Genomic DNA, 11,208 nt, shown 5'->3' with positions numbered 1-11,208 from the left:
AGGAAGGAATGGGAAGTTATTATTTAATGGGTTGAGAGTTTCAGTTTAGGAGGATGAAGTTCTGGAGATGAATGGTGGTGATGGTGGCACAACAATGTGAATGTCTTTAATGCTACTGAACCGTACATTTAAAGATGTTAAAATGGTAAATTTCATTTTATGCATATTTTATCACAATAAAAAAAAGGACCGAAATTCTGATACATGCTACAACCTAGATGAATGTTGAAAAGGTATGCTAAGTGAAATAAATGAGACACAAAAGGGCAAATACTTTGTAATTCCACCTACATTAGGTACCTAGAATAGGCAAAGTCATAGAGACAAAATAGAATAGAAGCTCCAGGGAAACAGGGGATCTAAGATTGTTGAAGAGTTACTGTTCAATGGATACAGTATTTCTCTTTGGGATAAAGAAAAAGTTCTGGAAATAGTGGTGATGGTTACACAATATTGTGAATGTACTTAATGCCACCGAATTGTACATTTAAAAATGGTTAAAACTACAATTTAAAAAAATCTATCTACTTCTATTTTAATAAGAGTTAAAAAAAATCAGGAATGGATGTTGAATTTCATCAAATGCCTTTTGGTATCTATTTGAAGATACCACTTACTTCAGAATCTGGCCCTGGTTTCTGTACCTAGTATGTATAACACAGCCAATAAATGTTCACTGAATGAAAAAAAAACAAACACAATTACCTACTACTTTACACCCTCTAGGATGGATATAATTTGAAAAAAAAAAAAAAAAGGAAAACCAGTTTGGCCATGATGTGGAGATCACTTCTGTACATTGCTTGTGGAAAATAGCTTTTTGGTCTGTCAAAAAATTAAACATAGAATTACCATGTGACCCAGCAATTCTACTCCTAGACATATACCCAAAAGAATTGAAAACAAGTACTCAAGTACTTGTTCAAGAACAATCGTAGTAGCACAATTCATAATATCCAAAAGGTATAAACAACTCAAATGTCAACAGGTGACTGGATAACAAATTGTGATATATGCCTCTGATGGAATATTATTCAGCCATAAAAAGGAATGATGTACCGATACATGCTACAATTTGGATTAACCTCAAAAAGATTAAGTGAAGGAAAACAGATACCAAAGGTCACATTTTGTATGATTCCTTTTATATAAAATATCCAGAATGGGCAAATGCCTAGCGACAGAAAGCATATAAGTGTTTGCCAGGGGGTGAGATGTGGGATGTGGGATGGGTAGCAATTATTTAACATGGTTGTGGTGTTTTTCAGTGGGTGATGAAGTCTTGAAACTAGAGAGAGATTTTGGTTGCACAACATAGTCAATACACTAAATGCCACTACATTGTGTACTTTAAAATCGTTATTTTAATGTTGTATGGATTTTACCTCAATTTTAAAAAAAGAATTTATGATAGCACCTGGTTTAGCTATTGTGGACTTTTGTGGGGAGCTGTGGTCCATCCTCTAAAGAACTGGCCCCCAGTTCCTAAGAAGGCAGAAGGGGACATCTGTGGGTGAAGGGTACACAGGATCTCTCCTTTCTATTTTTGCAGCTTCCTCTGAGTCTATAATTATTTCAAAATAAAAGTTTAAATGACAAATAAGGACACGTGATCATGGCTGCCCCATGCCTCCCACTCTCGGGGCTGGCACTCAGAGACTGAGAACCCTCTTTGAGTCCTGGCACTCATCAGTGAGAGATCCTGACAGGCCACCTAGAGCTGCCGACTGTCCTGACCAGGCAGCTGTGGGCAGAGGGGAATCCCTGATCCCTGAGGAGATGGCTCAGGGGCACACAGGCGCTCTCAAAGATGTTAGGCTCCACCCCAAGTCTGTAGTTTAAACCCTGGATGTGGGACAACATAATCCATAAGCTCTCACAGCCTCTGGGATGGGACTGGCTCTGCCCTCTAGGGTCTCTTAAGTCTCTGTGTGTGGTTAGGAGACCAGGCGAGTCCTCAGGACAAGGGAGTTCCCACCGGTACTCTGTGGGCAGGAAGCGCATCCAGGCAGGGGCCCCTGAGGGGGATAGGGGCCTGAGGTTCAGGACATCTAGGGAGCTACAGGAGACCGCATGGATCCCTCCTATGGCCCTGCCCCCTCCCTCAAGAGAAATACCTGCTCTCCCAGAGGGGGAACAGATCCAGGAATTCTATCCTACCTTGCCAGCGCCCTAGGGCTGCCAGAACTCTTCTTTGCCAGGCTAGGCTGTGCTGGACAGGCTGGAGGCAGGACCAGGAGCCTGCTCAGTCTAGTTTCACTTTCACTTTTGCTTTCCCCCGAAATGACAGAGGAGCCAGGAAGAAAGCTGTGACCAGCAGTGTGCTTCACTCCTTAGCCTTAGTGCCTATTTGCACTGGCTCCTGCTGGCACTACCTGCCACGCAGAGACCCTATCTGTAAGCGCTGCAGCCTGTTTTCCGGCCCCAGGCCTCAGGATGGATGTCTTGGAGACCTCCAAGTCGCTGGATGAAGAGCTGTACTCGCGGCAGCTGTGAGGCCCGAGGTGGGGAGGAGAGTGGGGTGGCCTTCTGACTTCTGATCTCCAATCGCCTGCCCTCTTACTTCCCACCCACAGGTATGTGCTGGGCTTGCCAGCCATGCAGAGGATTCAGGAAGCCAAGGTGCTACTGTCAGGCCTGCAGGGCGTGGGGGCTGAGGTGGCCAAAAACCTGGTCCTGATGGGCGTGGGCAGCCTCACTCTTCATGATCCCCACCCTACCTGTTGGTCTGACCTGTCTGCCCAGGTGAGGGTCCTGGGGGGCTATGGGTTTCCAGACTATAGCCCTTGGGGAGAGGGCCCAAGAGAAAACTCCTTGCTAAAGCCAGACTGGGTCTCTCTTTAGTTTTTCCTCTCAGAGCAGGACTTGGGAAGGAGCAGGGCTGAGGCATCTCAAGAACTTCTGGCTAAGCTCAATGGAGCTGTTCAGGTGTGCATCCACACAGGTGACATCACCGAGGACCTGCTGCTGGACTTCCAGGTGCCCTCCCAGCCCTACTCTCCAGGCCAGCCCAGTGTCCCCCTCCAGCCTTTAGCAGCAGGGTGGGCTTGAAGTGGTTCTGGCCCTGCTGATCATGAGGTCCACCCAGGTGGTGGTGCTGACTGCCTCGGAGCTACAGGAGCAGCTGAAGGTGGGCACCATCTGCCATAAACACGGAGTCTGCTTTTTGGTGGCTGACACCCGAGGCCTCGTGGGGTGAGATGGCTTACCTAGCCTGCCACATCACAGGCAGCAACTGGTCCCAGTGCTGTCCTCAGCTCCAGGCTTGCTCCAGATCCCCTCCACCCAACCTCAGGCCTGTCCCAGCATCCCCTCTTGATTATACAGTCCCCAGTCCCACTTGTGTGCTTCCTCTACCCCAGCCTCCAGACTTGATCCAGTAAATCCTTCAAGCCTCTCCCAGCATTCTTTTCCCGATTCCTCTGGGCTTGCCCTAGTGTACGTCACCCTTCACCACAACTGTGGCAGTTAACCACTGAGCCATCTCAGTGACCCCTCCCACCCCACCACAGGCAGTTGTTCTGTGACTTTGGTGAGGACTTCACTGTGCAGGACCCTACAGAGGCAGAACCCTTGGTGGCTGCCATCCAGCACATCTCCCAGGTGGGTGCTAATGTGGGGGGTGCTCACCTACTAAGGAGGGGCTGCCAGAGCCTGTGGAAAGCAGGGACAGGCAGCCCTGAGCAAGCCACCTCTTATCCAGGGCTCCCCTGGCATTCTCACTCTGAGAGAAGAGGCTGATGCCCACCGCTTCAACAATGGGGATTTGGTGACTTTCTCAGGCATTGAGGGCATGGTGGAGCTCAACGGCTGTGCTCCTCGGCCTCTCCACGTGCAGAGTTAAGTCAACCCCACTCCAACTCCAGGCTCAGTGCCCAGGTCCCCACTGGGGGTGGACACAGCCTGGTCCTTGGAGATAAGTTCTCCCTCCCCCTTCCTCAGGGTGGAGCAACATCAAGAATGTAGATGCAAGACAGGATGGGGTGTGGGGAACTACTCAGGTTCAGAGGGCATACTGACCAGGCTCAATCTCCCCCAGGAGACGGGACCTTGGAGATTGGGGACACAACAACTTTCTCTCATTATTTGCGTGGTGGGGCTGTCACTGAGGTCAAGAGACCCAAGACTGTGAGCCACGTGAGTTCAAGTGCATCTGAGGTTTGGGAGCTTGGGCACCTCGAGGGACCCACAGTGTCCTGGACATGAATGTGAACCGAGTGCCCCCTGCAGGAGCCCCTGGACACAGCCCTGTTTCAGCCCCGTGTTGTGGCCCAGAGTCCCCAGGAAGTTCACCGTGCCCACTGCCTGCATCAGGCCTTCCATGCACTGCACAAGTTTCAGCAGCTCCATGGCCGCCCTCCTAAGCCCTGGGATCCCGTGAGTGGCCCCGATGCCCCTCCCTCCAGCCTCTGTCTTAACAGGGCCTCACCTACCAGGAGGCGACAATGACTGTCTTACAGATCCAAGACTGAATCCAGAAGCAGTTTCCCACTCATATAAAGGAGATGATACACAGTATCTATAGACCAGAGGCTGGGTCCATGAAAGGGCCAAGCACAAAGCCTGGGGACCCATGCTACTCCTAACCCCTAAGATCTGGCCTGGAAGGTGCCTCCAGGTTGGGGAAGCCTCCAGGGCCATTGTCTGGTACCGGGCATCCGCTAGTGGGACCCTCCCACTCAGGCTTCTGCTTCCTGTTCTGTGGAACAGGGTGGATGGCTGCCTGAAGGTTTCAAATGGGGAGTGGAGCTCAAGCTGCGGCTGCTTTACCAACGGAGTTCTACCCGATAGGTTGATGCAGAGATGGTGGTGGACCTAGCCCAGGCCCTGGAATCACTGAAGGGGACAGAAGGAGAGCCTTTGGAGGAGCAGCTGGATAAGGCTCTGGTGCGGACAGTTGCCCTGAGCAGTGCTGGTGGCTTGAGCCCCATGGCAGCTGTGCTGGGTGCAGTGGCTGCTCAGGAAGTGCTGAAGGTGGGTACAGGTAGAGGCAGGGCGGGGCTGGGAAGGGTGCAGAGGTCGGTGTGGGTGCCACAGGGTGCCCAACACCAGATAGTGACCCTGGGGGCTTCACCAACCTGGGTGCAGCCCTCAGCCAGGATCTGAGGGGATTAGGAGGTGGGAAGAGTCCCCAGACTGAAGTGCTGACTTCTAGGCAGTCTCCAAGAAGTTTATGCCCCTGGACCAGTGGCTGTACTTTGATGCCCTTGATTGCCTTCCAGAAGATGAGGAGCCCTTTCCCAATCATGAGGACTATGCACCGGTGAGAACCTGGGGTAGGGGTGCAAGCCTTATCCAAACTCAGGACTGGGGGAAAGAGGAAGAACGGTCCCGAGATCCTGACCTGGAAAACTGGGTGCAGGAGGGAGATGCAGCACAGGCCAGTGGCCATCACTGACCCCTGTCTGTGTCCCCTAGAGAGACTGCCGCTATGACGGGCAAATTGCAGTGTTTGGGGCCGGTTTTCAGGAGAAGCTGAGCCACCAGCACTACCTCCTGGTGAGCTATGTCATGAGGTTGGGAGTATGTGGAAGGGCAAGTCCTGGCCCTCTGGCTAAGGTTGCTCCTGCTGGCAGGTGGGTGCTGGCGCTATCGGCTGTGAGCTGCTCAAAGGCTTTGCCCTAGTGGGCCTGGGGGCTGGCGGCAGTGGGGGCGTGACTGTTGCTGACATGGACCATGTGGAGCGCTCCAACCTCAGCCGCCAGTTTCTCTTCAGGCCCCAGGACTTTGGTGTGAGTGCTGACCTGTCCCCACACCCGTGTCCTGGACTGTCCTCCCACAATGCACCCCTTCCCCCACCCAACGTCTTCCTGCTTTCTTCTCAGAGGCCAAAAGCGGAGGTGGCTGCAGAGGCCGCTCACCGCCTGAACTCAGACTTGCAGGTGACCCCGCTCACCTACCAGCTGGATCTTACTACAGAGCACATCTATGGGGACAACTTCTTCTCCAGTGTGGATGGCGTGGCTGCTGCCCTGGACAGTTTCCAGGCCCGTGAGTGCTCAACCCTAGAACTCACCCTTTGTCTGAGGCTGTGCCAGCCCCACTTCTGACCCTCTGCCCCCCTCGCCAGGGCGCTATGTGGCTGCTCGCTGCACCCACTATCTGAAGCCACTACTCGAGGCGGGCACAAAGGGCACCTTGGGCAGTGCTTGTGTGTTCATACCACACGTGACTGAGGACTACAGAGCCCCTGCCTCCGCTGCAGCTTCTGAGGATGCCTCCTACCCTGTCTGCACCGTGCGGCACTTCCCCAGCACAACCGAGCACACCTTGCAGGTGAGAAGAACCCCAGAGACTCCTACCCACCTGGCTCAGTCCTCAGCTGCAGACCCCTTTGCCAACCGGCACCTCATGGTTCCTCCCTCTCCTCACAGTGGGCCCGGGATGAGTTTGAAGGACTTTTCCATCTGTCTGCCGAGACCGTCAACTGCCACCAACAGTAAGACCGCCAACAAGGGTGAATGGGAGTCCAGGCTCCCTAACATCAAGAGGCTTAGGGCTTAGCCTCAGACTTTCTCCTCTGTACGCAGGGCACTCACGTCTCTGGCACACTTGGATGAGTCACAGGTGCTGACCGTGCAGCAGGTGGTGCTGGGTGTCCTGAGAGAGCGTCCACAGACCTGGCGAGACTGCGTGCTTTGGGCCCTCGGCCAGTGGCAACTCTGCTTCCATTATGGCATCACACAGCTGCTGAGCCGCTTCCCACCCGACAAAGTGGGTGGCTAGGGGTCAGGAGGCTGAGGGCTCAGGGTGACCCGACTGAGCCCAGCAGCCTCCATTTCCCTAGGTGCTAGAGAATGGAACTCTTTTCTGGTCGGGTCCCAAACAGTGTCCCCGGCCCTTGGAGTTTGACGCCAGCCAAGTGAGTGGAGTCCCTTGGCGGCCCTGAGATGGGAATATGGCCCCTCAGAACGGAGGTGGGCACCTCTATATTTTGTAGAGATGCACAGACGCTGAGAGGGAGAGAGAGCCATGTTTGTGCACATGTGGGTGTCCAAATGGGAGGCAGAAGCAGGCACTCAAACAGATCCACAAATGGGCGGTGACCCCCACCCCATGCACCCACACAAGCTTGCTCAAGCCCATGCAGCCACCCATGCTCTTGGTCTCATTGCAGGACACGCATCTCCTCTACGTGCTGGCGGCTGCCAACCTGTATGCCCAGATGCATGGGCTGCCTGGCTCACGGGACCAGACTGCGCTCAGGCGACTGCTGAAGTTGCTGCCATTGCCTGACCCCCAGGACTTAGCCCCCATTTTTGCTAGTGACCTGGAGCTGGCTTCGGCTTATGCTGAGTTTGGTGAGGTCCCTGACCCTGGCCCCCCGTGCTGTCACCCAAAGGCCTGACCCTCCTCAGCCTGTGCTGCAGAAAGAAGACAGGGTCTGGGGGCCCTGAAGCCCACTCAATACCTCTCAGGCCCTCTGACCTTGCTTCTCTGTAGCCTTGGGTTCATCCTCTGGCCCCTCAGTAGGTCCTCTCCCTGCTGCCTACCCCACCCCCACCCCACTCCCCCACCCCCATTCCTTTGGCAGACTCTCAGCCAAAGAAAACAAAAACAAAAAACAAACAAAAAAACACAAACCACTGGGCCCTAGGGAGCAACTATCTGTGGCCCCCAGATGAGAACAGAGTCACATAGGTGTGCATGGGCGCACACACATACACACACACACAAGTGAGGGCTGGGGCTGCTGGACAGGAGACTGCACCATCCATCAAGGGGTCTCCTTGAAAGTGGTAAGTGATAGGCTTGGCAGGGACCAAGGATAGGCAGCAGGCTCCAGAGGAGCACAGGACATGGGGACTAAGGACTGCGCCAACACCCCCTTCCCCTGACAGGCCCTGAGCAGTCGAAGCAACTGCATGAAGCCCTGGAAATCTGGACTGTGGGCCCTCCCCTGGAACCCTTGACATTTGAGAAGGTGGGAGCCCAAGTGGGGGTGAAGGGCCGGGCTAGAGAGGTTGTTGGGGAAGGTCAAGAGCTAAGAAGGTAGCTTTGAAGCCCCTTGGCCTGAGTTTTCCTCCCAGAAGGACCCCAGAAGCAGCTCAGCTTCCCCAAGCCTCAGCCTCCTTATCTGTTAAGTGGGGAGATGTGAGCATCCACCCCACTGAATTGTGTGAAGAGCTGTGCAGTGGCACAGGCTCGGCCGAGGTGAGGGGCACTGGGACAATGCTAATACTACTGTGCCTTGGGCCTCACAGGACAATGATTTCCATGTGGATTTTGTGGCGGCAGCGGCAAGCCTGCGAGCTCAGAATTATGGGATCCCACCAGCCGACCGCACCAAGGTACCCTGCCCCTTGGGGCTCAGGCCTGGAGGTGGGGGTCAAACCCTAGCCTTATGCCTTGGGCCCAGACCAAATCTCCTGTCCTTGGCAGACCAAGCGAATTGTGGGCCGGATTACCCCAGCCATTGCCACTACTACGGCAGCTGTGGCTGGCCTGGTGGGCCTGGAACTGTATAAGGTGGTGGGTAGCCCACGGCCCCGCAGTGCCTTTCGCCACAGCTACCTGAACCTGGCTGAAAACTACTTTAGCCGCTGGGTACCTCACGCCCCAGCCATCCAGAAGGTGAGCCCTTGACACCCCACCCATACCAGACCTGAGTTTTCCCTGCACCTACCCAAACAGGCCCTACTTTAGCTTCAGGCTCTCATCAGGACCCAGACTCTGGGGGAGTCATCAAGACTCCCTCCAGTCACCTCCCTGCTGCAAAGCCAGGCTGGGACCTGTCAGACACAGGAAGCAGCCGTCAGCCACCCCCACCCCCCAACAGTCAGGGTCTGGGGGAGCTGCAGCTTTAACTCATTAGTGGAGCCAGACATCCCCCGCAGTTCCCTCCTTCCCAGAAGTGCCCCTGAGGGGGAGGGGGGACTAGGGCCCTAGCCCCAAACAGAGCCTAATATCGGCCTGCAAAGCATGGGGATCCTGGCCCGCCCCCTCGACCTGAGTTAAAGGGCACTGAGCTCACCACCACGGGTGTGGGGTGTGCAGCCCTGTGGGGATGTGTGCATTCATGTCACAGGCGTGAGTGCACACAGGTCTGGGCATCCTTGGCCCTGTGGTGTGTGGGCATGGAGGGAGCATGCTTGCACATCTGTGTGCCAGATGGGACTGCAGGGCTCTTTCACAATGTGGGCTTGCGTGTGTGTGCATGTGAGTACACATGTGGGCTTGTGTACATGTGTGTTCCTTCAAGTGTAGGGCTATGAATGCCCCTGGCTGTGTGCCCAGGCTCTGCAATAGTTGGCATTTCCTTAGGGCAGAGGAGAGGGTACAGAGAGAATTCCCTCACCAGGGGAGAGGGGAGAGGTCATGGGCCAGCACTGGGCTTTTGCTGAGCAGCCCTGGGGTCCCTCAGGGCACAGCACACAGAGCCCCTTTGTGAGGTGCCCCTCCTCTAGCTAGAACACAAGCTGCCTTTGTCCGTGGAGGAGGGGGAGGGGAAGGGCCCCCCATCTCACCTCTGGCCTCGTCTCAGCTTGACCCCACTGTGTTTTCTGGGGAGCTGGCAGAACTCCTCCTGTCTTGGTGCCTGGCTGCCTGCCACCCTTATGCCCTCAGCTCTGGGTACCAGAACCCCAAGACTCCAGAAATAAGGAAGGAACAAAGGGACAGGAAGAGGAGTCCTCTGTGGACTGTGTTCCTGCTAGAGTCACTGTGCCTCTTGCCATGTGCCCATGAGTAGTCCAAGGCCCTGGTGGTAAAGGATTAGGGGACAGGATTTACCCCACCCCCAGCATCCAGCCTTGCATTTGAGGAACAAGCAGTTTTATCAGAGACTGCAGCAGCCCTGCTCCCGCTTCCTCAGGAAGCATTGCTCCCCCCAACAACACACACACACACACACACACACACACACACACACACACACACGACCGTGTGATGGATCGCCTGTTTCCCTCTGTGGGGGCCCCGTAGCCCCATTTCCTGTGCTGGCCCCAGCATGGGCGGGGAGGGTGTTGAGATTCTGGGCCCAGATCCCACCTTCCACCCCCACCCCCTGGCTTCTCCTTCCTGCCTCTAGTCCAGCTCCTCCCCTAGGAAAGGGGCCATAAGCTATTGGTAACTGAGGTAGGGGGAGGGTGTGTGTGTAAGAAGCTTCTCACTCCTCCCCACTACCACCCCCCAGTTCCATCACTGGAAGTGGACCTGTTGGGACCGCCTGGAAGTGCCTGCTGGGCAGCCCGAGAGGACCCTGGAGTCACTGCTGGCCCATGTCCAGGTGTGCCCCATTCCTGCCCTTCCCCCAGGCCTGGCTCAGCCTGGCCCAGCTGGCACCTAACCTGTCTCTCTCTAGAAACTAAATGGGCTGAGGGTGAGGATGCTGCTGCACGGGAAGGCCCTACTCTACTCGGCAGGATGGTCTCCTGAAAAGCAGGACCAGCACCTGTCCCGCAGGTGAGCCCACACCTGGCTTTAACCTCATTCTGTCCCTGGAGGTTGGAGGTGGGGGACAAGCAGCCTTTCCTCTTCCCAATCCCATTTGGGCGCCTCACACCTTCCTGAAGTTTTCTTTTGCCAAATGGAGCCAGCAAATGGGCTGGGGGTGGGGTGAGGGCCAAGAGCCTGAGGAGGGGCCTCTAGGAGCTGCCTGCTTGGCCAGCCCCACCAGCTCACGCCCTGCTCAGCTCCCCTTTCACGGCCCACTCCCAGAGGACTCACAGCTTCCTGCCTCCTGCCCACCCCACCAGCCGCTCCTAAAATAGTTTCAGATGTTTCCTGTCTTGGGCTGCTCCTGCTCCTGGCTTGGGCTCCTTATGGCCCGCCAACACCCTATAGTCCATGCCAGGACACTCTCTGCCTGCCACTGCTCACCTACCCAATCTCCCCACCCCTCTACCCCCCATGCCACCAGGGTGACGGATCTGGTGCTGGAGGTGACACGCCAGGTGCCTGAGCCTGGGCAGCGGGTGCTGGTATTGGAGCTCAGCTATGAGGGTGAGAAGGAGGACGTTACCTTCCCACCCTTGCACTACAAGCTGTGACAAGGCAGCAGCCCCACCACCCAGTTCTGTTGAGCCATGCATCCCAAGCCCACAGTAGGCGCTTAATAAATGCTTGTTGAAGGAAGGTGTAAGTGGACAGGATGGATGATGGAACACGGGGCAGACACATGGGGTGTGACATGGACATGACAGGGACCCCTGCAGGGAGGGAAAAGGCTCTTTAGATTCGCCTGCCTGAGTTGTGCCTTGCAGGACT

General features: G+C 55.2%; 1 protein-coding gene across 6 annotated transcripts; it reads left to right on the top strand.

The window, feature by feature from the left end:
• Nucleotides 1–2,293: 2,293 nt before the first annotated feature.
• Nucleotides 2,294–11,076, top strand: UBA7 (ubiquitin like modifier activating enzyme 7). 6 transcript variants are annotated; one of them, XM_029244132.1, is made up of 24 exons: nucleotides 2,294–2,492; nucleotides 2,577–2,745; nucleotides 2,845–2,979; nucleotides 3,089–3,195; nucleotides 3,513–3,603; nucleotides 3,704–3,839; nucleotides 4,040–4,137; nucleotides 4,231–4,377; nucleotides 4,792–4,974; nucleotides 5,156–5,263; nucleotides 5,419–5,499; nucleotides 5,577–5,732; nucleotides 5,826–5,991; nucleotides 6,071–6,276; nucleotides 6,375–6,439; nucleotides 6,531–6,714; nucleotides 6,788–6,862; nucleotides 7,118–7,301; nucleotides 7,842–7,924; nucleotides 8,205–8,291; nucleotides 8,383–8,574; nucleotides 10,136–10,228; nucleotides 10,304–10,404; nucleotides 10,862–11,076. In XM_029244132.1, exons 1-24 carry the CDS (start codon nucleotides 2,437–2,439, stop codon nucleotides 10,989–10,991), a joined length of 3,033 nt encoding a protein of 1,010 aa, XP_029099965.1. In that variant the 5' UTR covers nucleotides 2,294–2,436; the 3' UTR covers nucleotides 10,992–11,076. The 6 variants fall into 6 exon arrangements, 5 of the variants coding, with proteins under 5 accessions (XP_029099965.1, XP_029099964.1, XP_029099966.1 ...); XM_029244131.1 differs by having other exon boundaries at nucleotides 2,845–2,928; nucleotides 5,577–5,991; XM_029244133.1 differs by lacking the exon at nucleotides 5,577–5,732.
• The last annotated feature ends 132 nt before the right edge of the window (nucleotides 11,077–11,208 follow it).

Source organism: Monodon monoceros, unplaced genomic scaffold (assembly GCF_005190385.1).
Source record: "Monodon monoceros isolate NGI ecotype Baffin Bay Population unplaced genomic scaffold, NGI_Narwhal_1 Super_Scaffold_3, whole genome shotgun sequence".
Lineage (NCBI taxonomy): Eukaryota > Metazoa > Chordata > Mammalia > Artiodactyla > Monodontidae > Monodon > Monodon monoceros.
The sequence above is the reverse complement of the archived record's forward strand: the minus strand, read 5'-3'. Positions and strand labels throughout refer to the sequence as shown.

Coding starts and splice junctions, on each gene's coding strand:
- UBA7 (XM_029244130.1), top strand. CDS start 2,437: ATGGATGTCTTGGAGACCTCCAAGTCGCTGGATGAAGAGCTGTACTCG. Junction 2,980..3,088: donor ACCTGCTGCTGGACTTCCAG/GTGCCCTCCCAG, acceptor AGGTCCACCCAG/GTGGTGGTGCTGACTGCCTC. Junction 7,925..8,204: donor AACCCTTGACATTTGAGAAG/GTGGGAGCCCAA, acceptor TGGGCCTCACAG/GACAATGATTTCCATGTGGA.